The 26,963-nt window shown below is 34.9% G+C and overlaps 3 protein-coding genes across 4 annotated transcripts; 2 read left to right on the plus strand and 1 right to left on the minus strand.

Annotated features, from left to right (window-relative positions):
* The first annotated feature begins 378 nt into the window (after positions 1-378).
* Positions 379-5,498, plus strand: LOC109192581 (oligouridylate-binding protein 1-like). Its single transcript, XM_019343278.1, has 12 exons — positions 379-773; positions 1,660-1,721; positions 2,059-2,161; positions 2,737-2,813; positions 2,889-2,950; positions 3,071-3,158; positions 3,260-3,335; positions 3,425-3,455; positions 3,571-3,690; positions 4,067-4,152; positions 4,793-4,966; positions 5,061-5,498. Exons 1-12 carry the CDS (start codon positions 693-695, stop codon positions 5,313-5,315), a joined length of 1,215 nt encoding a protein of 404 aa, XP_019198823.1. The 5' UTR covers positions 379-692; the 3' UTR covers positions 5,316-5,498.
* A 540-nt stretch (positions 5,499-6,038) lies between these two features.
* On the minus strand, positions 6,039-7,285 carry LOC109192596. Its single transcript, XM_019343295.1, has 3 exons — positions 7,081-7,285; positions 6,635-7,050; positions 6,039-6,529 (listed from the first exon to the last, which is right to left on the minus strand). Exons 1-3 carry the CDS (start codon positions 7,150-7,152, stop codon positions 6,370-6,372), a joined length of 648 nt encoding a protein of 215 aa, XP_019198840.1. The 5' UTR covers positions 7,153-7,285; the 3' UTR covers positions 6,039-6,369.
* A 16,104-nt stretch (positions 7,286-23,389) lies between these two features.
* Positions 23,390-26,963, plus strand: LOC109192607 (20 kDa chaperonin, chloroplastic-like). 2 transcript variants are annotated; one of them, XM_019343315.1, is made up of 6 exons: positions 23,390-23,506; positions 23,600-23,795; positions 24,324-24,503; positions 24,595-24,750; positions 26,295-26,372; positions 26,476-26,963. In XM_019343315.1, exons 2-6 carry the CDS (start codon positions 23,622-23,624, stop codon positions 26,647-26,649), a joined length of 762 nt encoding a protein of 253 aa, XP_019198860.1. In that variant the 5' UTR covers positions 23,390-23,506; positions 23,600-23,621; the 3' UTR covers positions 26,650-26,963. The 2 variants fall into 2 exon arrangements, with proteins under 2 accessions (XP_019198860.1, XP_019198861.1); XM_019343316.1 differs by having other exon boundaries at positions 23,415-23,506; positions 23,588-23,795.

The raw sequence follows: 26,963 nt of genomic DNA on the forward strand, positions 1-26,963 counted from the left end.
CATTCAATGCCCACTGCACGCGCCGGCTGGCGCATCCTGTGCTTTGTTTGTTTTTTTTGTTTATTTTTTATGCGTCAGGCGGTATGTTTTTTTTTTGTTCTTTTCATCTCCTTTCTTTTAGTTGACACCTCAAAAATTACAAAAAATCATTACTATTGAAGATACTCTAAATATCACACCACTCTAGATTTTTTGCAAATTAAACAAAAAGTATATAATATGTACAATGTTTCTAAATAATTCTCTAACTGTAACTATCAGTTCGGCCCAAAACCAATATAGGCCCAAATAGTATGAACTCACCGGCCCGATTCACTGAATTTCTCAAACTATATAAATAATTTAAAATATTTATGGCTATAAAAGCTTAGCGGGTGAGATTAGCGACAGTACAACATCGAAACGATACTCTGTTATCTGTATTCTCTTCGTAGCTCTCCCCTCTCCTTCGAGGGTTTCTTTTCTTTTCTTTTCTTCTTTTTCTTTTTTTTTTCTTCGATTTTTCCCTTTTTATTTTATTTTTTTTCTTTTACTTTGATTATTTTTCGTTTCTTCTTCCCGTTTTCCCCCCTTTTTTCAAACCCTAAAATTAACCTTCAATCTATCGTTTTATCTGTCCCTCTCTCTATATACAATTACCTCTAGATACACCTCTGTGTGTGTATATATATCCGAAGATAAAGAAGCAGAAGATGCAGCAGCAAAGGTTGAAACAGCAACAAGCATTGATGCAGCAATCTCTATACCATCCGGGCCTTCTAGCTCCTCAGCCGGTAATTTTTATACTTTTTTTTTTTGTTTGAATTTAATTTCTGGACATGAAATTGATGTTATTTGTTTCCTTGACTTTCTGCTTGTACCTGGGGTCCGTGTTTTGAAAAAAAAGGGGGCTTATTTTTTATGTGAAAATGTTTGGTCATCATTCGTTAAGCATTTGTTTAGGAGAAATGTATTGGGATTGGAAAAACAGAGAGTTGGGTTGGGAGGTTTAAGTGGCAAGAAACGTGAGGTTTGTTAGTTGGTATTAAAAGGGTACTATAAAGATGAAAGTAAAGTGCCCCTTTTATCTTGTTTCTGACTTACCTTAGAATGTAGACAACTTCTTTTGTTAGAAGTATGGCACTTATACAGACTCATTTATTTCCGAGGTCTTTGGATCATTTATCCCTTAAAAGTTTTTGACTTTATATTAAAATTGTTATGAACAATGGTGTCTTTTTTAAATATCTTTGATCTTTGATTTTTTAGTGTAAGGGGAACTGTCAATTGAAAATGATCTTGTATTTCAATACTGCCTAAGATTCCCCAATATGAAAGCTATCTTTTAGTACATATGATGGTTATGCTTAATGCTTGTGGTCCTGTTAGTCTGTTACAAACTTTCACCTTCTTGCAAAGGTTCATGCTTTCTGGTATGGTTCTCTTGATTTAAGTAACCAGTTAATGAATGCTTTATTAGTTATCATACTTTTAGTCTGTTATGTGTGATTTATTTGTATTTATGATATCATGGTTTTAGATATCTAGTTGGACTCATTAATAATTAAGGAGTCTGGCCAGGAGTTGCCTCTCAGAGTTGAATATTTTAGGCCCCTCTCTCTCCCCCTCCCCCTCTTTTTTTTATTTTTTTCATTTTGTGACATCAAAATCTATTTGCAGATAGAGCCCATCTTGAGTGGAAATCTACCCCCTGGCTTTGATACAAGTGCTTGCCGCAGTGTGTGAGTGCCTTAAATTTTTGTTTTGATATTTTAGATTGATCAATTTTTTTTCTTCCATTTATTTTTTTCTTGTGATTGCCCCTTGGCCCTGCTTCCTTGAATTCAATAACTGGTCCAGCTTCAATAGGTTTTTTGGCTTATTGTGCACAACATAATTGCATAAATATCTAGGGTTGTGTGAAGCAAATGTAATTCCTTCATGCCATACTTGGTTTGCATTTACCTGCTGTTACTTGTATGTCAAATACAGATTAAGATTTCCCCCATTTTATCACTTGCAATCTCTCATTCTCATCCCTTAATGTCAAATCTTAAGTTGTGATGTTACCTAATGCAGCTATGTTGGAAACATCCACCCTCAAGTCACTGATCTTCTTCTTCAAGAGGTTTTCTCAAGTACAGGTCCCCTTGAAGGATGCAAGCTTATAAGAAAAGAGAAGGTTTTGCTCTATTATTCTAGCTACATTCTTTTTATTATTGACAAATTGTAGACCCCTCATGTTGTTACAAGACAGGAATGACCTGTTTTTAAATGCATCAATCATGCATAATCATTGTACTATCCCTCAGTTTACCTCCCCTCCCCAACAAAAAAAAAGAAAAGAAAAGAGCAATGCATATGGCAGAATGGCAGAATGGCAGATACTATTTGCATTTGGGAAGTCTCCCATTTCAAGAGTGTGGAGTTAATAAAATTTGTGCTGGAAGAAAGTTCAACTTTATCCCATAGTATCATTTCCTGATCTTATTTCTTTTTAAGTATACTATAAGAAAGGAAATGGTTGGCTTGGTTGGTATAGAGTGGTTCAACCAACTTGTTTCAGAATGGCTTAGCTGCTTAGGTGTAGATCATATTCAGTCTTCATTTTCAAGTAGTTTCACCCATACTATAAATTTTTTTGATCAAGTTCTTCAAATACTTTGTTGATTGATATCACAATGCCTTGTTTATGGATTATATTATGACCTATGGTTGATATAACATTAATGGGGTAGTGCACTTTCTTATGTGCAGTCGTCATATGGTTTTGTGGATTATTTTGATCGCAGCTCAGCTGCCCTTGCTATTTTGTCCTTGAATGGAAGGCAGTTGTAAGTACATTTAATCCTAAAAACATTATTGCTTTTCAACATGGATGGTTCTATGCCTAATTTTTTAATTTCCAGGTTTGGGCAGCCTATAAAAGTTAACTGGGCTTATGCCAGTGCTCAGAGAGAGGACACTTCAAGTATGGACTTACTAAACTCCTCCTTCAATCCTCTTCTTTTATTATGTCTCTTTTTTTGTTTTGTTTTGTTTTTTCTTCAAAGGTATAAAAGTTTCTCATTCTATTTGTCCTTAATTGTAGGTCACTTCAACATTTTTGTGGGTGATCTTAGCCCGGAGGTTACAGATGCCACCCTGTATGCATGCTTTTCGGTCTATCCTAGTATCTCGTAAGTCTTGTTCTCCTCTTATAATTGTTCTGACTAACCTAAGTTCCTCATGTTGACATGGAATGACATTATAATCACTCTGTTCATTTTGCTTTATGCAGAGATGCAAGGGTGATGTGGGATCAGAAGTCAGGACGCTCTAGGGGGTTTGGATTTGTTTCTTTCCGCAACCAGCAGGTATTAATGCATCATCGATACAATTTTCTGTAATATTTTATGTTTGATTTTAAATTTACTGTTGTAACCTTAATTTTCATTTTCCCCAGGAAGCACAAGGTGCAATAAATGACTTAACTGGTGAGGATCATTTTCCTTCTATTGAAGATGTCATCTTCTTCATTTTTCTGTACTGTTGATCCCCCCATCCACCATGTGGGCCTCTCTCAATCTCATCCTTCTTTGACAATGGCAGGAAGGTGGCTTGGAAGCAGACAAATTCGTTGCAATTGGGCAACAAAAGGTGCTGGATCAAGTGACGACAAGCAGGTCTCAGATGCTAAAAGTGTTGTGGAAATAACAAATGGCACTTCAGGTTGGTTCTAAATCAGCATTTGCTATCTACCATAGAGATGATCTGATAATGCTACTGCGCCGTGCACTAAGAAATATTTTGGTTATGGTTTTAAAAATGTTTTATTGAGAAGCACCAAAGCTTGAACACATCAAGTCTGATTGTTGTACTAGACCGTTTCCTGATTTTGACATCTATATGTGTTGCTTACGTTTCTTGATTTAGACTAATTGCCAACCATCTTTTGATGTATAGTCATGATTGACTAATTATAGTTAGAAAAGAAAGCAATCTCTCTTTTGAATATATTAAATGTGAACTGCATATGAGGTGGAATCATTGACTTTCACTTTCTTTCTGTTTAGTCCATCTCAAACTTTTTGTGATCACTATGCAGATGAGAATCAGGAGAAGACTAATGAAGATGCACCTGAAAATAATCCCCAATATACCACCGTTTATGTTGGCAATCTTGCTCCTGAAGTGAGTATTTCCTGAACCTATTGCTCTCATTTCTCTGATTGTGGTCTATTTTATAGAATTATTATCATGAACTGGAACACATCAAATAAGAAAGTTTTATTAGCTGGAGGACCAAATCGCCTATATATTTTTGGCTTTGCTGTTGAGACACCATCTATCTAGCCATCCAGTTGGCAATTCAATATTTCACTTCATAACTTGTTGCTTATCTTATATTTATTTGGGGTTTTTTTATTTTATTTTATTGCATTTAGATACACTTGTGCCATAACCCGGGGTGGTAGCTCATATGGTAAATGAGCTCTCTTTGTGGGGGAGAATTTCGGGATAACGCGGGTTCGATTCCCACAAGCGACGATTCCCCCGGGCCAGCTTCCCACAAGCGACGATTCCCCCGGGCCAGCTCCCAGCCTCTCAGAGCTAACGGGGATGGACCTGGACCGTTAAACGGACAGAGAAAGACCCAGACCACCTCGTGGTTACACCTAAAAAAAAAGATACACTTGTGCCATGTTATGAATTGAATATTTGCTTTTGCTTCATCTTGCCTCTAGGAAGTGGAATGGGAGGAATATAAAATATTTGCTATTCTTGGATTTTATATTGCATTTTCGATACTCTTGTTATGAATATAATGCAGGTTACTTCTGTTGATCTCCACCGTCTTTTTCATTCCCTTTGCGCTGGAGTCATTGAAGATGTCCGTGTTCAACGTGACAAAGGCTTTGGATTTGTAAGATACAGCACCCATGCTGAAGCAGCTCGGGCCATTCAACTGGGGAATGCCCGAATTCTTTTTGGCAAACCTGTCAAGGTACTTGAGCAGACAATCGTTCATCTTTTACAAGAACACGTTTCATAATTTCCCAGTTTTCTCATTTATGAACATGCGTTTTGTGGGCTTGCAGTGCTCGTGGGGAAGCAAGCCGACCATGCACGGAACCAGTTCCGCCCCTCTGCCACCGCCAGCAGCACAGATACCCAATGTTTCGGCCGCCAATCTCGCAGCCTACGAAATGCAACTCGCATTGAGCAAAATGGGCGCCGCACAAGCTCTCATGCACCCCCAAGGCCAGCGAATTGGCGCCGCTAGTCATCAGGCAATGTACGATGGCAGTTATCCGGGCATCGCCACAACTCAACCACCAATGTACTATCAGTAATAAGTACCAGACAACTGGTGCCCCATAATCATAGGCTGTTTCCCCTTTTCCTCCTAATTTTAAGTGTGATATGTCCCCTTATATATACATCTCCAGAACTGTATGAACTTCCGGGGAATGACAAATTATGCAACCTGTGAAATGGAATTTCCTGTATTGATGAACACTGAAATGTGTTGCCTAGCTTGACTTTCCTTACTGCAACTTCATTCATCTTTTACAGAAAACAATAAATTATGAAAAAAGATGTAGCCTTGCAATGTTGACTTCATCTCGATTGATGAAGACATATATACCTTTCTTTTTTTCTTTTTTCTTTTTTCAATCTAAGAACGTGCGTTAGATAAATTTTGCTTTGTGATCTTAACTGATAAGAAATTACAATAAAATAAATTAACATAGGTTACTCATAAATGAGCCAATTGTCATACAAACTGGTTAGAAATCACACTTATATTTGCATTTTTAGTATTTCTTCAGTTCCATTTTATATGTCTTATTTAGTATTCTTTGGTTAATTTTTTTTTTTTTGTTTATTATTTTTATTATTTTTAACATTATTGTGACGCCCACAGAGTCTGACCCTTATTCGGGGAAGACAGTATGCAGTTTTTTTCTCGGGAAAGACAATTATGGTGGCGCCCGCAGAGTTTGGCAGTCGGAAAAATAATGGTCGGAAATTTTTTGAGAGATTGATATTCTATTCATGAAGCATCAAGAATCTATGCAAGAAGAAAAAAGACTTCAAAATTTTCATTACAGGAGCATAAAGATGAGATCTTTATCTTTATATCCGGGCAAAAATATTTCGTTCCCGTGAGGGAGATGATCGTCGTCGTTGACGTTGTTGTTTCTCAGGCGTACCGTATAAAGAAGTAATATTCCGGAGTTATACTTTATACACTAGATCGAATATATACATCGCTACTATATATAATCCATAATCCCCATACTGGATTAACTGGGAATCAGGGATTAAGGTTTAAGTTTAGTAGGATTTATATTTATTTATTATGCGCCGTTGCCGTCGCCGTCGCCGGCGAGTTATTATGGTTCAGATGGCCAGAATTCCGGTTGAAAACATCTGACCGTTTGTATAAGGGGAGGTTGAAATATCGGCGGACCTAGAAATCTCAGAACTGCACTTCTCTTTGTGCTCGTCCATCACTATCTGCCGATATCTACACTCCGTGCTACAAAACGCCGTTTCACCCCTGCAAAAATAGGTTTCATGGCACGATCAGATAAATCCTCGGAAATCCAAACTGGATTAAGGTTAATTAAGGTTTCTTTGAATTTTTTTTTTAAAGAAAAAGTACCTGTACATGTAAATGTCTTTGCCGGAGAGTTTTTTACGGCATAAATGGCAGGAGCTGAGGAAATCGGAATCCGGGCACGCCGGAATATCGGCGAGCCTCGCCGGAGATATCGTGAAAACGCTCGGGCGGTTGCTTCTGGAGCTCGGGACTTCGCCGTAGACTCTAGTGTACGGTTTGTTGTCGGAGCCGCGGCAAGTCACCACCGTATACTCTTCTTCTTCTTCTTCTTCCTCCAGGCTCCCTCTAAAACTCCCCACAATTCTCGCCGGAATCCTCCCGGAGCTCACCGGAATCGGCACCGACCGCCGCGAATTCCGGCTACACACCACTTTTCTCCCCGCACTCTCCCCTCTCTCACAAGATTTTTCCAGGGCGGCAACAATCGCCAGCCCAACCCCTCCAAGATCGAAACTTTTTAGCCCTCTCGGCGACTGAACCTTGTGGTCCAAAGGACTTCTCGGGCTGGTCGGCCCGCCGGCTATCTTTCCGGCCACCGGGTTTAATCTCTTGCCCAGCATAGCTATGGCGGATTTTTGTTCTGGTTTGAAGGGATAGAAAATTGAGTTCTTTTGGAGTGGAAAATGGAGAGAGTTGCAGAGGTGATTTTATACACAGTATTGAAGAAGATGGAGTTGTTAGAAACAGCCCATGGTTTAGGTTTGGAATTATAGAGTCATGATAGCTAAAAACAAAAAACCAAAAGTAAAATTATTGAAACTCATTTTTAATAAATAAATAAATGAATGAAAAATCCTTTTTAATAATGGGCAAGTAGCAATCATGCAATGCTTTTTATATTACGCGTTCTTTATTCTTTATATTTATTTTTTATAAAAAATAAAAATAAATTTATTAATATTATGTATTTTCTTTTTATAAAATCCCCATATTGTGTATCTTCAATATCATACATTCTTTAGTCAAAGTTTGTATTTCTTTTATTTATGAGAAAGCTCGTAACCATTATTTGAACATGTATTAGGGGTGAAATCAGCCTTGTGATCCTAGATGACAAACGAGATAAATTAGCATAGATTTCTCATAGTTAACTTGGTCAGTCAAGATGGTTAATAGACAACTCATATTGAGATTCCGAGTTAAAACTATGTAGTTATTGAGTCAAATGATTGATCAGTTTGTTTGGGTTGACCTTGAAATTTAAATTTTTTATTTTTAATTACTTAATTAGTAAGTAAACTGTTATTATAATCGTAATCGAATTAGTCTTACAATAATGTAAATAGCAAACATTACAATGTTTTTTTTTTATTATCATTTTTAAGATGTAGATTGATGCCTATACTTTGTAATGATTATTAAATAATTATAATTTTTACTAATAATTTTTTTTTAAAGAATTATACTTATAAGGCATAATACAAATTTGTAGAAAATGGTTTGTAAAGTGGGTTTGGTGGTTTTGTTAATAAGACGTAAATTGTCGCTGTCCAATGTATTGTAGCAAACGTCCATGTACAATGATTGGGGCCCAATCCCAAGGAGTGGGGCCCAGTTCGCCGATATCTGACTCATCAGAAAGATTCCGGCGACTCCGCTTCCCCGCCGGGAAGGGTACGTGTCACAGGCATCAATAAACAAGCGTCAAGATCGCAATAATTCAAGGGCCCCACCAAACGGGGGGAGGGGGCAATGGGGCCCACCGATATTTATTTGTTTTCTTTCTTTCTGTATAGTGACTAGTGAGTGATTGAAGGCCTTTTGGCTTTAGCCCACTGGAAGTAGGGGGGCCCACGTCGTCTGTCCTTTATTATTTGGTTGACATCAAGGGGGTTCAACTTTTTTAAATTTACAAAAGCACCCCATACTTTTCTTCTCTTTTTTTTTTTTTTTTTTTTTTTTTTTTTTTTTTTTTCCTATTAAAGACTTTAAAAAGATTTTATTCCTTTTTAAAAGCAAAGGGGGATCCATTTCTTAAAACGTTGTATGCTTTTCTGTGCAAACGCACTTTGAGTTGCAGAGATCTTCCACTATGTTATTTAAAATGAAATAATATAATACTTTTTTGGAATAAGGATCAAATAGCCAATCGAATTATATATCAAATTATAATTAAGTTTGATGAGGATTATTCTCCGAGTTTCGTGCCCATACGACGATCGGTATGAGGCCTATGAGCCTAGTTACGCCCGGGCCGACTTGAACTGGTCAACTGGGATGCACTTCCCGGTCAACAATGTTTACCGAGCTCTGATTGAGGATATTCCTACGAAGTGCTTACTCTCCTTCTTCCCGATCTGCATAGGACGGACCGATAATCTTGAGTCCCCACATCCCCCTCCAATTTGGTCAGGAATCTTAAGACACGCGGCTCTCACTGCTAGGGTCGCCACCTGAACCCGTGCATGACTTCCACGTGGCAGGCATGCCGATAGGTCGGAAGCTGCTTTCTCGCTAAGCTATTAATACCCCATTTATTGTTGTCAAGAAGGATTTTTGGTTGTTTACCTACAAAAAAGTTACGGAGCTCGGGGACCTCTGACCCAGTGTCATGTTAATCGGGCTCTATCAGTTAAAACCAACAAGCAGACCCAAAGTGAATTTTTCGGCAAAAAAAAAAAAAAAAAAAAAAAAAGTGAACGGCGAAATTTTCGACAAAATAAGTGACTGGCGAAATTTTCGACAAATCTGGGTCGGTTGCTGGTCACCTTTTTTTTGTCGAAAAATTCGCCGGAAGGTGGCCTGAACCCTAATGACCTGTGATAGCAAGTCATTAACTTGTTTTTGGGCTTCATTGCACCTAAATGAATTGTTGATGGGTGTAATTGAACCTTTAAAAAGTTTAGGGGCTTAATTGACTTTTAAGCTAAAGTTTGAAGGCCTATTTGACCATTTTTCCAAAAATATTTGAAAACTTAATATTGGCAGTAATTTTTATAATGTTGATTAATACTAATATAATTATTGGTAGGGAATATCCCGACCGGCATAGTTTTATCCCGGTTGGTGTGCCTTTGTTTTTTGTCTCCTTGTCTTTGTAGGTAACAGGTCGAGCTTCTTGTGAAGAACCTGGTCGGACCCCGACCGGGAGTTGCCCGAGCGGAAGTGTCGACCACCGAGCGGTAGCCCTTAGGTGAGGGAGCAGACAAGATACACGTGGCGGCTCCACACGCCGACAGACAGGGCACCCGGGAGGATGACACGTGGTGGCTACGTGGAGAGCATGCCGGACGGCCGGATTTGTGTCCCCGGCGCAGCGGCTATAAATACCCACAGTAGCTACAGTGTGAGGGACTTTTGGACGATCGATAGGTTGTTGTTAGAGAATCCCGACCGCAGTCAGTCGGTACTCAGAGCAACCAAGTAGATTGTACTTAAGGCCTTCACCGTGATCAATAAAGATATTTACTTGCTTTAATTGGTCTCGAGTTTGTTTAATTATTGCTTACGTAGTAATTAGCAGTATCATTTTGGCGCCGTCTGTGGGGACCCGTGCAAGAAAGCAAACGTCTTGACGAGCACCCGATCCTTCATCAACAATGTATCCGTGGGCACAAAACCTCTTTGCCGACGACCAGGCGGATGCAGCGAGCTCATCCGACCACCAGGCAACACAACAACAAGGTCAGACGATGGACCTCAACCTCAATCTCTCACCACCACATCCATCCAACACATACCCAGCCGCCCAACAGCCGGTGAACTACATTCAACCGGGGTACCCAACACCCGGTCAGCCATATCCACAACAGCCGATGATGTATCCCGGCCAGTATCCATAGCCGGTTCCACCTCCGCCGTACGGGTATTGGCCTGGCCAACCGATGTATTACACGCCCCCGGTTGGCTATCCACCATACACGCCTGCGTACACGGCTCCAGCCACCGCCCCTCCAGTTTACCCGACCGCACAAGTAGAGCCGCAGCATCAGCCCGCTTCCCGGGTTCGACGCTCGGCTCGTTCGCGGTTGGGGTCGGGGGGTGCTGATGCGATGGAGGCACCACGGCAGGCCCAGCAAGCAGCCGAGGTTCCCACCCAAGTGGAGGACCCTGAAGAAGTTGCCCGAGCGGCAGCTTTTGATCGTTTTCGACCGGAGATGTGGCAACGTTTGGGGCCCCAAGACCTGAACCGCCAGCCGGAAGACGTGCAGATGCAGGAAGCCAGCCATGAGGCTTCATCCGGGCATAGCGGGTCGAGATCTCATCGCCGACGACGCGCTCGGGACGCAGCCCAAGCCGCCGAGCTCAACGAGACCCGAGGATTCCTCTACAACCTCCAGGCGGAGTTTGCGCAATTCAGAAACGCGCACCCTGCAACACCCCCGGTCGATCAATCAACCTTACTCCGGACGCCTTTTACAGCGGCAGTGATGGCTCAGCCTTACCCGCTCGACTTAAAGGTCTCCGAAGAGAAAAGTTATGATGGTCGTACGGACCCTGAGGTCCATGTCAATGACTTCTACGATAATATGATGCTGAAGGGCGTATCAGACGCCGTAATGTGTAGGGCTTTTTATTCCACGCTTACCGATCGAGCGGCGGAATGGTTCCGAACGTTGCAGTCGGGCTCGATTGACAATTTTGATGCCCTAGCGATCAAGTTCGTGAGGAAATTCATCACCTCCAAGGTGGTGAAGAAGTCCTATATGTACCTAGAGAAGGCCAAGCAGCTTGAAGGGGAGAGCTTGACCGACTTCCTCGTCAAATGGAAGGCGGCGGTCGGGGAGGTCGACCACCGAGCGGTAGCCCTTAGGTGAGGGAGCAGAAGAGATACACGTGGCGGCTCCACAGCCGACAGACAGGGCACCCGGGAGGATGACACGTGGTGGCTACGTGGAGAGCATGCCGGACGGCCTGATTTGTGTCCCCGGCGCAGCGGCTATAAATACCCACAGTAGCTACAGTGTGAGGGACTTTTGGACGATCTATAGGTTGTTGTTAGAGAATCCCGACCGCAGTCAGTTGGTACTCAGAGCAACCAAGTAGATTGTACTTAGGGCCTTCACCGTGATCAATAAAGATATTTACTTGCTTTAATTGGTCTCGAGTTTGTTTAATTATTGCTTACGTAGTAATTAGCAGTATCAATTACATATGGTGATTATCTACAATCGTTATACCCTACACCACGGCGCACATAGCACTGTGCGCCGCACGCCTCCCAAAACGACGTCGTTTTGGGGTCGTTTTGGGAGGCGCGGTAGGAAGTTGCTGGGATTATGTGTATTTGTTCACAAAGTTATGTGTATTTGTTCATACAGTTATGTGTATTGGTTCATATAGTTATGTACATTTTTTATACAATCATGTTCTTTTTATACAATTATGTACATCCGAATCAGAAAATTTGTGTGTATTATGTTAAGAGTTGATGTGTATTATGTTAAAAGTTTATGTTTATTATGTATTATGTTAGATTATGTGTATTATCTTTTAAAAAGAGTATGTATATTTTGTTATATAATTATGTACAATCATGTATACAATTATGTGTATTCTAGTATAACATTATGTACATTCTTGAACAACGGATTTTTTTTTTTTAAGAAAAAACTACAGCCATTCACTGGGACGGGAAATTTCAAAAAAAAATAAATTAAAACGACGTCGTTTTGCATCTGGGCACATAGTGCAACACGCCGTGGTGTAGGATATAAATTGTCGATTATCTACTATACTAATAAGAGCCCAAGAGAGTTAGGCCTATAATGGGTAGAAAAAATGGCGGTTAAATTTTTTAATGGCTCAGATTGATCATATTTTAATTTTTCCTTAAGATTTCATAATTTATCCTTAATGAATATGATTTTTCGTTAACTTTTCCGTTAAATATTATCTTTTCCGTTAATTTCTGTTAGTTCACCGTTAACTTACTCATTGATTTCAATAAGAAAGGTCTTAGGTTCGAACCTCATTCCAATCATAGTTGGCATAATTAGTACTCTATTTTACTCTTATTAAATTATTATAAATAAATACCCCGTAATAATTTAGTAGCTACAACAAAAAATAATACATATGCTTTCTTTAATTTAGAATTATGTGTCTACATTGTCTTTATTCAAAAAAAAAAATTATTCATTATCTATAAATTAAATAAAAGAAATAATTTCATTAGTTATATTGTATTTATTTTTCTCCAATATAAAAATTCTTTACATTCAAATTCAATTATATTCGCTACATTGTCCCTACAATGCTTTATTTAAAAACAATTATTCATTATCAATAAATTAATTAAGAGAAATAATTTTATTAGTTATGTTGTCTTTATATTTCTCCAATGTAAAAATTCTTGACATTCAAATTCATCAATTGATTATATTCACTACATTGTCTATTATCTTTTTTGTGCACTATTTTTTAATTAAAGATCAAAGTTATAATACAAAATAATGTTATATATTTATTTACCAAGTATTTTATTAATACCATGAAAAAATTTAAAAAATATAATTAATAAAGCCAATCATATTAACTACTTTGAGGGATTTGTTGACAAAGAGAGTATTCAAATCACACAACAAATTGAAGTGAGAACTACCTCGCAATGTCCTTGTTTGACAATCAGCAGTTAGCTGTTAGCGTTAGCGGATTATATTAGCGAATTTGACCAGCGAATTATATTAATGGTTGGTAAAAATATATTTGAAAAAAATTTAGTTTTTTAGATTAACATGTAAAATGAGCTAAGGGTATACATATAATAATAATAATAATAATAATAATAATAATAATAATAATAATTGTTTTAAAAAATAAAAAATAAAAAAATATAATTAAGTCAATCATATTAACTACTTGGAGGATTTATTGACAACAAGAGTATTCAAATCACACAACAAATTGAAGTGGGAAACTATCTCGCAATGTCCTTGTTTTGCAATCAGCAATTAGCTCTTCAATATTAGTATATATTTAATATTTTATGTCATAATTTTTATTTTCTCTCCCTTATGTCCCGTATTTGGTTTCAACCATACCTATACAACTGTTTTATTGACAATTATAATCAAACTTGACTATATTATCTTGCGTTTGTAATCTTAGAATTGCCTATTTAAATATGCAAATTTAACATTCAATTATCTATGCATGAACAATTCTAATATAATCTTGTCTTGATATACTTTAAAGTACTTATTTTAAAAAAACACTGGGCATTATCCCCAATCGCGCAATGCGTGTAAAAAACTAGTATCACATATAATCAACAATGAAGTACTTTAATAATAACAAATAACAACACATTTTTTTTAATATCAATTTTTTAAAAAGAGTTATTAAATTTGGAGTAAAAAAGATATTCCACCATAAGGGGGGCATTTTAGTCATAAAGGAAGGGAGTATAGAAGTGCCGTTCATTATATACTTTATAAGATGGTTTCTGTCAAAAGAGGTAACAGAGATGGTCCTCTCTGAGTTTCTAGTCCCCACCAAGTCACTACGTGGTGCTCTACTATTAGTATGCTTTATTAAATACACATGAATTTAGTCTACCCCACTAACCCTAAGATAATGACATTATTTTTTTCTAATAATTAAAAAAAAATAAAACTCCAAGATAAGAGAGAAATAGTTGATCCAAGCTTATTGATTGGGACATCAATCATTATTTTATACTAAAATCGTTTTCAAATTAAATTACATACTTGTTGAATGCTTTTACACTATTATTGGTTATAAGTTGTTTGATTATTATTATTATTATTATTATTATTATTATTATTTTAAAAGGTTTGATTATTATTATTATTATTATTATTATTATTATTATTATTAAGAGTACAATCTGAAAGACATAGGGTATAGTTGTGTAAATACTACAATAAAATTTAGATCTAGCGTAAGTGTTTGAGAAATTTAATATTGGTTATAACTTATGTTAGAGAAGAGGCAGATCAGAGAATGTAGTTGCGAAGGAAGAGGGAAAATGCGATGGTATGCTCCTGAAGGATTAGGGATTAAGGGATGAAATTGTCATTTACACAATCAGCTATTTAGAAATGCGGCGGTGATCAGCGTTTTGTATTTTGACTAATTGAGCCAATTATCCATTTATCAAACCCTCAAAAACAACTTATTGACCGGTCAATCAGCTATTCTTGATTAAATAAGTTATTTTTGGCTGATAAGACAATAACCAAACACCGCTATTGCTCCAAAATGCTAATATTTAAAAAGTTAGTAAAAGTAACTTTTTCGATCATCTTTTTGAGAAAGTCATTTTGCATGTAATCAACGATCAACGATCTGCTAACAGTCAATTTACCAAACATCTTTCTAGAATAAGCTAATGCTATAAACTAGTCAAACATACTAATCCAATTAGTTAACAGTTATTTACCAAACACCCCCTATATCTTTAATGTTAAATATCATATGTTGTCATAAAAAATAAAAAATAAAAAAATAAAAAAATAAAAAAAAAATCCAAACTGTAAGACGAACAGAAATATTCGGAACACATCGTGATTTAAATAATAAAAAAAAAAACTGAAATTATTTTCAAGAATCTCGAATTATCACCAGAATCTTGCGTTCTCAACAACCAAATTAGTTCATGTAACACTTATCTAAGTAACATGAGACTTTTTAACACAACCTGAACTAAACACCAGCAAAATATTTTTTTCAATTATTAAAAAGTTATTTATTTATTTATTTATACGTATTTTTTAAAAAAAAAGATACCAATGATGTTGACAGATTCGATACAGTAAATTAAATATATGATATATCATGATACTTCTATTAAAAAATGAAATTATTTTCTTTTATTCCCCTAATTAAGTAAAAAAATTGAGGTGGCATGATGGCGACACGCCATAATTTTCTGAGCTGTTTGACAAAGATGAGTCATTTTGGCAGTTATGAGCTCCTCAATAAAATAATAATAATAATAATATTATTATTATTATTAAAAGGGGGTGTGACACAGTCTATATTGACTAGGTTTTTAGTAATTATTTACTATTACTATTATTGATAACTACATAAATGTTTCTGTCATTTTCAAATTCTAGGTGAGAAAATAAAATATTCATTTATACACAAACAAGATTTAATTAGTGTACACAAATGATTACGTCTTTCTTTTGTTACTCAACAAATAATAATTTTTTTTTTAATTTAAAGAATAGTCATTTTTCTCTTTTTGGATGACTAAAATTTTGGATGATGAATTTATAGAACCTCCTTTAAAAAAAAAATAGTTATAGAACCTGATTGGGATTTTTTGTTGTTTATAAATGGAAATAAATATATATTAAAATTAAGATATTTGTAAGTCTCAAACTCATGACAGTGTACTATAAAATTCTCATCACATCTCATATTCTTTGAATACAATTTTACATGTTGTTTGTTTCATTAAGATTGTATTTATTTTTGGCATAACTAAGGCACAGGTTCGAATCCTAGTAGAAATCGTAACTCTTTGTGGACAGATACTACATTATAACATAATCAGTAGTATTATAAAAAATTTGTATTTATCTTTTGACATAATTAATTTTTTAGAATAGCTTTATCTGAAACATATAATAATATTTTATGGACCTAAAAAATATTACATTTTACCTAAAAAAATTATTGTATGTCTCATATATAATGATCTTATACAAGATAATTTATAGAGTATGAAATTTTTAAGTAATTGATGGTACGAAAAAGTTATAGCAATTACGGAGTATCATACAATTATTTGCACATCAGTAATGATCGTGAATTGCAAGTTGACGGTCAATATACATATCATTCCCTTTTTTTTTTTTTTTTTTTTTTTTTTTCTAAAGGTGTATTATTCAATTCTAAGGATTTCCAATCCTTGCAAATTTGACACTTGCAAAATTTTTTTTTATTGGGAAACATTTGATCCAAGCTGGATCTCCAGCCATTTTTATTGATGAAGTGTTAGTCCAACAAGAATAATAGAAATATATTGAATTAAAGAAAGAAGGAAGTATGGAGCAAAATAAACAAAGGAGATGCTACCAGGGGTATCAAACTCATAAGCACCAACCACCTAAGCTACTCAGAGAAGAAGATCTCATGTGTATTTAAGGGCGGAAGCTCTACTTATGCATGAGGATTGTGCTGGAAGCGTAGTGAAGGGACACATGTATGACCAAGATTGAAAATTAGCCGATGTCATACATTTGTCAACCATTCAGAAGTCCTTTAACAATTAACACTATATAAGGCACCCTTGCCTCCCCTTAAAGATCATCCCTTGGATCATTATGACCTCCCTAGCTTGGTAGTTTCTAACCCTAACCTCTAACCCATACACCAAGCTAAGGTTCAATTCCTAGTAGCTACATTGTTATTTCTAGTGCCCTATTTTCGGTTGTAGCTTGTATTATTTGTTTATTTTGGCCGGTATCTCGGGCTTTGTACGTATTCTTTTGGGTCTAGCGCCCGAGCAATAAAACTACTATTTTTTCTACCACTGTTCTGTACATTTATACCCCATTTAGTGAACCGGTCACGACAAAACCATCAATACTTAATCATCAAAATGAACTAGCATATTATTAAAATTATTGGGGGTTTTTGATAAATGGTTGTTACTTGATAGTTGTTAGCCAATTGGGTTAATGGGTTTGACTAGCTGATTGTAGAAAAAGTGTTTGATAAATTAGCTGTTAGTTGCTAGTTGTTAGCTGATTACATACAAAATGACTTTCTCAACAAGCTAATTGAAAAGTTACTTTGAATAATTTTTTGAATATTAACATTTTGTAGCAATAAGTTGTTACAAAAAACCAATTAATCAAACATTCATATTGATTATTTAACCAAGTCAAACAACTAATAGTGGTCAAATAAGTTAAAATTAACTACTAACTATTTTACCAAACAAGGGCAATTGTATAATGTTCACTCATTGGCATATCGTTATTGTTAGAAATTTTCTTTTAATTTAATTACGGAGTATTATGTAGAATCTTTCTAAAATAACATAATGAGGTAAATAAATTATATATATAGGTGTGATGCATGTTCATAGTACGTGAAACCAACGGGAACAAGTATTGGATAGGTCTTAGTTTGATCGTTCCAAATTAGGGTTCCGTGTAATTGATACCCCTAAAGGGATTAAACCTTTTATGCACACACACTAGGGTGCATTTGGATTAAATATTGAAATAGAAATGAGAATGAGAATCAAATTTTTTTTTTTTTTTTTTTACCAGAGAAGGGGGATACCCATACAATCTATGCCTACATTAAGGCTTGAAACCTAGACCTCCCACATAGGAGAGCAATCCAATACCAGTGGACCACAAGCCACTTGGTTGAGAATTAAATATTTGATAAGTGTAATAAATTTAAGTAAAATGAATGAATCATAAAACATATAGTATTTTGTAAAGAATCATAAACATTTTAAAAAATAAAATAAAAATAAATAAATAAATAAATAGGTAAACATACCTACATACATTTGTGTGTGTATATATATTAAAATTTTATATTTAATGCATAGAAATTAATCTTTTTATTATTTTCATTATTTTTTATTTCATTACTTGAAAATATGGGAGTAAAAGACTAGTAATAAGTTTTGTAATTAGTAAAGAATTTGAATCAAATAATAAAATAATGAAAGTAGATAAACAAATATATACTAATAAGTATAAAAAATAAGGTACAAAAGTCTCTAACTAATTTTAACACCACCTTAATTAGTTGGTGTGATCCAATTAAGTTTTATTTAATTGTTTGGAGAATTCTTAATTTTGTCCGTTTTATCTTAAATAGAAGAACACGGATTTATTTCTTTCATCTTCATTTTTTCTCGGGTAAATGACACTTTTTCTTCCTGAATTATATATTTATAACACATTTTTTTTCTGAGTTATTTATGTAAACATATAAGTTCTCCTCAATTCTAAAAGTAGCGGTTCCCCCTTCCCTTGATATATTAAATTAGCATCTCTACCCTTAACAGGGCGTTTGGTTGGAGGGATTTTAAATTCCCTTCCCACTTAATTCCCACCTAATTCCAAAGGCCATTAAATTCCGTAGTTTGGTTGGAGGGAATTGCAATTCCATGGAATTGCAATTCCATGGAATTGCAATTCCACCATTTTCATGGAATTAAAATTCCATGTCCCCTTGGGATTTTAATTCCTGGGAAAAAAAGATAGTGATGAGTCAAAATTACCCCTTCATTTTTAACTTAAAACTATTGTCTAACAACAATAATGGACATTTTTGACTTTATACTACTTATTCCCTTTCAATTCCCATGTATACCAAACATTGGAATTGAAATTCCCAATAATTCTGTTCCTGTCAACCAAACATTGGAATTTAAATTCTCACTTTATTCCCAATAATTCAACTCCCATGGAATTACAATTCCTTTCCCACATAATTCCCTCCCTCCAACCAAACGCCCTGTAAAGTAAATATTTTATTTATTATATTTTTCTTCTCCAACAAATTATTGCTTATAGTCTTATACGTAGGGATGACTGAAACTGAACCGGACACTATAGCATTTGAATTGAAAGTTTCCAGTTATGATTCAGATCTATAACCCAATATTTGGATTTCAGTTTATTAAAATTATGAATCGAAAAAATTGGATCCTGAACCGTGAACCGGCGGTTCGAATTAGAACAACTACTAGCATTAGTTTAAAATTATAATTATAATATTTACAAATACTGTATGTTCTTTTTTACATTTATTCTGATTCTCACATATAAATATAGGAATAAGGTTCAAATTGGCCACTGAACGTAACCTGAAAGTGCAATTAGGCCACTGAACGAAAAAAAAAAAGAAGTGCAATTAGGCCACTGAACACTCCAAAAATGTGCAATTTCACCTGATAGCAGGTTACCCTCAATTTTAGCAGGTTATCTGCTTACGTGGCAGCTGAGTTGGCATTTTTAATAAATTTTAATTAATTTTTAATAAATTTTAATAATAATTTTTTATTAATTTTTTTTAAAAAAAATAAAAACGACTTTATTTTATTTTTTATTTAATTTTTTCCAATTTTTTATAAAATTTATTATTAAAATTAATTATTAAAAATTATTTAAAAATTATTAAAAATGCCAACTAAGCGGCCACGTAAGTAGGTAACTTGCTAAAATTAATGGTAACCTGCTATCCGGTAAAATTGCATACGTTTGGAGAGTTCAGTGGCCTAATTGCACATTTTTTGAGTGTTCAATGGCCTAATTGCACTTTTTTTTCGTTCAGTGGCCTAATTGCATTTTCAAGTTACGTTCAGTGGCCAATTTGAACCTTATTCCATAAATATATATGACCGCGATTTGGTTTTGATTTTGAACCATCGGTTCACGGTTCCGGATCCAGTTTGAACTGCTGGTTCAAACTTTATTTTAAAATTTTATTTTTTATTTTAAAAATAGTCTAAATTCAACAATAAATGTATTTTTTTAGTTCGAAACATAAACCGATCGTTCCGGTTTGTGATTTTAATAAACTCTAAATATCGGGTTTCGATTCTAAATTATAATCGAAATATTTCGATTTGATTGCTATAGTGTCTGTTTGGTTTGAACTGAATCGTGGTCATTATTTATTGGAGAAAAAAATAAATGAAATATTTATTTTAATGGTAAGTATGTTCATTTAATATTTGAGAAAGAAAAATTTTCACTTAAATAATTCAAATGAAAAAAGTACTATAAATATATTACTTATGGGAAAAGTATCATTTTTTTCTTCTTCTTTTTGGCAAACCATGTCAGGCTTGACTTGGAGTCACGCTAGAATTCTAGAAACTGTCACATTTTTTGAAAAAGTTAAAACAATATTTATCAAGTTTTGGTAAATTCTTCCACGTGCATGATATATACCACACCCATACAATACCATATTTTTTGAAAAAGTTAAAAAATATTTATGAAGTTTTGGTAAAGAGAAATGCTAGATGTCTTTTATTTTTTTCGTCTCTAATTCATTTATAACTGTTGTGACGATATCTAATTGATATTTGATAACTAAATTATAATTTAAATTAGTTTGTGCCAGATTAGCTCGTGACGCTGGGGTGCTCTTACCCGTAGAATTAGATAATTTTTTCTGAGGCCTAGCCTCTCTTTCTTTACCAAAAAAAAAAAATTATAATTTAAATTAGTAAAGGAGTCAATCAATTCATGAACACTCAATGAATAACAGCTACATTAAAAGAAAATATTTGAGAAAAAAATTATGAGAGGAAGAAGTCATTTTCGTTTGGTAAATTCTTCTACATGCATAATATTATACCATATTTAATCCGGGGTAGTAGTTCAGATGGTAAATAAACTTTCTTCGTGGGAAAAATTTTGGGATAATCTGAGTTCAATTTCTAGAAGTGACGATTCTCCCAAATAAATCATCTTCTAACTTTCTTGGCCAACAAAAATTCTAAATAAACCACAAATGTGGTTGCTCTAACTAAAAAAAAAAGGGAAAAAGGTCAAATAGGCCCTCGAACTTTAGTTTAAAAGTCAATTAGGCCCCTAAACTTTTTAAAGGTTCAATTACACCCATCAACAATTCACTTAGGTTCAATGAAGCCCAAAAACAAGTTAATGACCTGCTATCACAGGTCATTAGGGTTCAGGCCACCTTCCGGCGAATTTTTCGACATAAAAAAGGTGACCAGCAACCGACTCAGATTTGCTGAAAATTTCGCCGGTCACTTCTTTTGTCAAAAATTTCGTCGATCACTTTTTCTTTTTTGCCGAAAAATTCGCCGGAAGGTGGCCTGAACCCTAATGACCTATGATAGCAGGTCATTAATTTGTTTTTGGGCTTCATTGCACTTAAATGAATTGTTAATGAGTGTAATTGCACCTTTAAAAAGTTTAGGGACCTAATTGACTTTTAAGCTAAAGTTCGAGGACCTATTTGTTCCTTTTCCAAAAAAAAAAAAAAAAAAAAGGTTTTAACTAATGATGAAATGATTTTGGGCTCAATAGTGTTTTGAGTTCTATTGCAGATACGCATAATGGGCTTTGGAAGTCCCAAGTGCATATAGGATTATAGGCTAGTAAGTAGCCCAAATTAAAATTTACCCACCATTTATTTCCCCGCAAATTATGCCGTGGAATCGTTTTCACCGAGAATGGTGAACACAAGTCAAAACGACGTCGTTTTTAGGCAAAAAAAAAAAAAATCGCAGATGTGGAGTTAACGGCGCGTTACTGATCAAATTATGAATTTTCTGTTATGAGATTATGAATTTTCATAAAATTCATAATCTCATAACAGAAAATTCATAATCGCATAACAGAAAATTCATAATCTCACAACTGAAAATTCATAATCTCATAACAGAAAATTCATAATCTTATAACAGAAAATTCATAATCTCATGGTTCCAAAGTGAATGTGCAGGCATGGATTCATAATTTATGAATGTCCGTGATTTCGGACGGGAATATGTAGGCATGGTTCCAAAGTGAATGTGCATGCATGAATTCATAATTTATGAATGTCCGAAACTCCGAAATTATGAATGTAATGAAAATTCATAATCTCATAACAGAAAATTCATAATCTCATAACTGAAAATTCATAATCTCATAACAGAAAATTCATAATCTTATAACAGAAAATTCATAATCTCATGGTTCCAAAGTGAATGTGTAGGCATGGTTCCAAAGTGAATATGTAGGCAGTCACGTAATTAATTAAAAAAAAAAAAAAAAAAAAGATAACGGTGCACTAACATGGTGAACACGGTTCCATGGCATAACGTCTGTTATTTCCCTGCTTTTTCCAATTGCCTATCAACTAATTGATATTTTCTTTAAAAGCCCATTATACGGTCCGACCCGAGCCACTCGCAAAATACAAAGTTGGAACAATTATAATTTATACACTTATCAATGTCACTTCTAACTTATTAGTGGTGTAAATGTTATCCATCAATTTTCAAAACATGATATATATTGTCTATCCCTTTATAGGAAGGAGGAACATTGTTGTCGGTAGAATGAGAACAAAGGAAAAAAGAAAAATGGATGAAAAAAATGTCTTTGAACATGAAAAGCGACGAATAACCATATTTACACCACTAATAATTCAAAGGAGATGTTATATATGTCACATTTGACAATTAAGAAGTAACATTTATATCACTAATCACTAATAATTCAGAAGTGATATTGATAATTGATATATTTATAATGAATATAAATTACAACTTTTCATACAAAGTTTAATTACTTTGTCAATTAATGCTAGAACCTAGAAGTGTTAATACAAGTTAGCTTGCAAAACCCACATGCCATATTTGTATAGCCCTAACCCGCTTATGCAGAGGCATGTGGTGGTGAAAAGTGAAAACTTTTTTAAGCACCAATTAGTCATTATATTGCAACTTTTAATTCAATAATTAAATAAATAAAAAGTGTTAAATAGGACATTAAATTTTAACTTTTGTGTATTTGAATCATTAAACTTAAAAAAAATGTATAATAATACCTTTAAACAAGCAAATTATGCATAATTGAAACATTTTTAATTTTTTTTTTGTTAGAATCACATCATATTTTTATATGATATACATTAAGAGTTGTCATTTCTTCTGCCATACTAGTTGTAATGAACTATTGAAATATTTTCAACATAAATTATATTTAAAAAAATAAAAAAGATGTTTCTATATATACATATTTTGCTTGTTTGATGGTTGAATTACACAAATTTTAAATTGAGTGACCCAATTAAAAATAATGATAAATATATTTGACACTTTTTGAATTAAATTAATTTTAATGTCAAAATTTTTAGGTGTCATTTTCTTTGGTAGAAATGTAGACTAGCTACCTCATACACCTATCTTGAACCTTCCGGAGTTTTATCCATTTCGTCTCACTACCCTCACTGCGTAGTTCAACGGTTTCTCTCCCGCTTTCTTCACAGGTATGCAAATTTCTGTTGCATTTTTTTCGTCGAATTTCCATTTTCTTCTTCTGGGTATTCTGCAAATTGGTTAATCTTCACTGGGTGTTATAGATTTCGGGTCAAACGAACGAGAATGACAACGACTCAGCTTACTGCATCAACTATCTCGGCAAAGGGTTTTGCTCTATTCGAAGGGCTCAGGTCTTCCAGAACCGTCAAAATCGCATCTTTTGCTCCTCTCCGGCAGAATATAAGCCGAAGTTTCCCTGCCCTCGTCGTCAAGGCTGCCACCACTATTACCCCCAAGGTTTATTCATAATGTTCAAAGCCAAATTGATTTTTGTTTTGTTTGTTTTATGATACTTGAGCTATCTAATCTATCAATTAATTGTAGTATGTTCTTGTTGTCTGTGTGTTCTTTTCCTATACAAAAAAAAAAAACATATCTTGTTCATTTTCAAGTAGGAATTTGGGACAAAATTTTGAAGGATAGTGAACACTTTGAGAAGAGTTAGATGAGGTACAAGGATTTTAATTAATTCCTTTAACCTATTCAAGGAGCCTATTGACTATTGTTGTAAAATTACTAGTCAGAAGTCAATTGAAATGCAAAACCCACCAAAGCTATTTTAAGGTTATTTCATGGAGCTTATCGGAATGTGCTTAAGCATATCCAAACCGGGCCTATGTTTGGTGAAGATGTTGAATTTTGTTAGTTTTGAATGCAATCCACTTCAAATGGTGAAAATTTTAAATATTTTTGCTAGCTTTAGATGGGTATATCTATTCCTTAAGAGAATAAAAATGTCAATATCATATGATTGTTCCTTTTCAGTACACTTCACTAAAACCATTGGGCGATAGAGTACTGGTAAAGTTAAGACCTGCAGAGGAGAAGAGTGTTGGTGGTATCTTACTTCCAACAACTGCACAGTCAAAACCCCAGGGTGGTGAGGTTGTTGCTGTTGGAGAGGGCCGTGAAATTGGGAAGAATAAGGTGGAAATCAGTGTGAAGGTAATTGACGTCTTAGATGATATATTGTAGCTGTGGCATAGCCACATAGCTCGGTTGATTACAGACACTGAAAAAGTTCTACGGTGTACAGGTTGGAACCCAAATTGTGTACTCAAAATATGCTGGGACAGAGTTAGAGTTCAATGGAGCAAAGCACCTAATAGTAAAAGAGGATGACATTGTTGGTATTCTTGATACAGATGATGTCAAGGACTTGAAACCCCTAAATGACAGAGTTCTAATTAAGGTTAGTCTCCGTTGCCTTGTTTTTTGCTTCATCAGTGTATTTAATCTCTTTCCTCTTTCTCTCCACTAAAGTACCTGAGATCTACACAATACGGTTTTATTCAGTTTAGTCCTTCTACTTAAAACAATCAATTTGGTCCATGTAGATTTGGAATTGATAAATTTGAGGACAAAAACTAACCATTACCATTAAAATTGCTGATGGTTTAGCTATCAAATCAATGACATGTTAAAAATTGCCGTCAGAGATGTTGCTTTTCTGACTTCCATGGCTTATGAGTAGGAGCTGTGGGTTCTCCAAATGCCATGGCTGAAGAACTACAGCCAGATCTGGCCATTTCTTTAGCCAATGGCTATGGTTTCTCCAATGATCAAGGGGTGAACATGCTTCAGATTTTGAATCTGATGAGTGTCCAACAAACTTATTGTGCTGCCTTTGAGAATGCATCGCCTTGTATTCCTGTTTAATGGCTTTTAATTCTTTATTTATCTTGCGTTAAATGGGGAAATATCATAAATTCATATTCACTAATGTTTGTGGGGACCACAATTATTATTTTATTAAGAATATCTATCCAATTCTTTATTGTTAACTTAATTTTTTTTTTTCAGAACAGTCAGAAATGAACTCAATTATAATCATTTGAACCAATGAATACACAACAATTATGGTACAACCTCATATATTTTTTCAAATCAACAATATGAAATTGTTTCTAAATTGTAGGTAAAATGGACTATTGATATTTTAGAAATGATTTTATATTGTTGATTTGAAGAAATGCCATTGAAGTAGTATCAACGCAAGACTAATAAAGCATAAAAAACCATCAGGTAGGAATACAAGGCGATGTGTTCTTAGAGATAGCAAAGGCAACACAATAAGTCTAATGGACACTTCTTAGATAATAAATATGATGCATGTACATCTCTTTGGCCGCTCTAATGTGAAAGATCATCCTAGACCCTTACAACTTGAAGGAGAGAATATCCTTGATTCCTTGGAGATGTCACCAACAAGATTGCCCAAATGCTCAACCCAACCCTTGGTTAGCCATTTTACAAATAAACTCCAAGTAGTAACTCAAAATGGAGTTTTTAAAATATGGAAGAAGGTTCTTGACCCCTTGGCTAGAATTTAACATAGAGAAGTTCAATATTCCACTTGACAAATGTCCCCTAACTAGTGTAAGAAATGCCTATATAGTGACATGGATCGAGAATTTTCCTGAATGATGGAAAATAAACTCATCCTCACTCAAGACTAATGGAGCATCATGTCAGTATTGCTGCAGTTTTGGTATCTTGATCATATCTATCACATACGATGTTGGGATGAAGTATTTCAAGATTGGAACATCTACTCCAAATTGTTTAATATTATACACAATGATCAGTTATTTAGCCTAGTGAAGTGCAGAGTATAATATCGGGCGGAGTACTGAAGTGATGACACTCTTTCTCTAATGTGATCATTTTCGTATCATTCTTTTGCTTGCATTAACTCTAGGTTTCGTAATGATTGGTCTTATGCATCTTGAATAGGTTGCTGAAGTTGAGGAAAAAACTTCGGGAGGCTTGTTGCTGAGTGCAGCAAGCAAGGAGAAGCCTTCCATTGGCACGGTAAGAAGTTTGCTCGAGCACGTCTCTTTCATTTCACACTAAACATCCTCAGCTCCTGAGGCTGGATCTCCATTCTTAGCTTTCGCCTTGCTTGAAATAACAGGTTCTGGCTGTCGGGCCTGGTCCTCTCGATGAAGAAGGGAACAGGAAATCTTTATCAGTTTCTACGGGAAGCACTATCCTCTTTTCCAAGTATGCTGGGAATGAGTTTAAAGGTGTTGATGGTTCGGATTACATTGTTTTGAGGGTGTCTGATGTAATCGCGGTGCTTTCTTAGTTCCCGAGCTTCCATGCACCACTACTTTTCTTAGGGGCTTTTGGGTGGGTGAGGAAAATGCTGTAATCTTGCTTTTATGGTATTCATTCATGCAGAATGAAATAGCCATCTTGAAAAAAAAAATTTGTAATTTGTGTTTTCTGCGGTTAATTGACTCAGTCCATAACTGAAACAGGATTTTGAAGGCTCCATCTAGCATGGTGGAAACTACAGCACCTGAAATGCACTATTACAAATTGTTTAAATGTTGGGTTTCAAGTTTTGTGACAATATTAGTGAAGAAAAATTTTAGTTTCATTTATTTTTATTTTTAA

The sequence above is a fragment of the Ipomoea nil genome, unplaced genomic scaffold, assembly GCF_001879475.1.
Source record: "Ipomoea nil cultivar Tokyo-kokei standard unplaced genomic scaffold, Asagao_1.1 scaffold1770, whole genome shotgun sequence".
NCBI classification, from domain to species: domain Eukaryota; kingdom Viridiplantae; phylum Streptophyta; class Magnoliopsida; order Solanales; family Convolvulaceae; genus Ipomoea; species Ipomoea nil.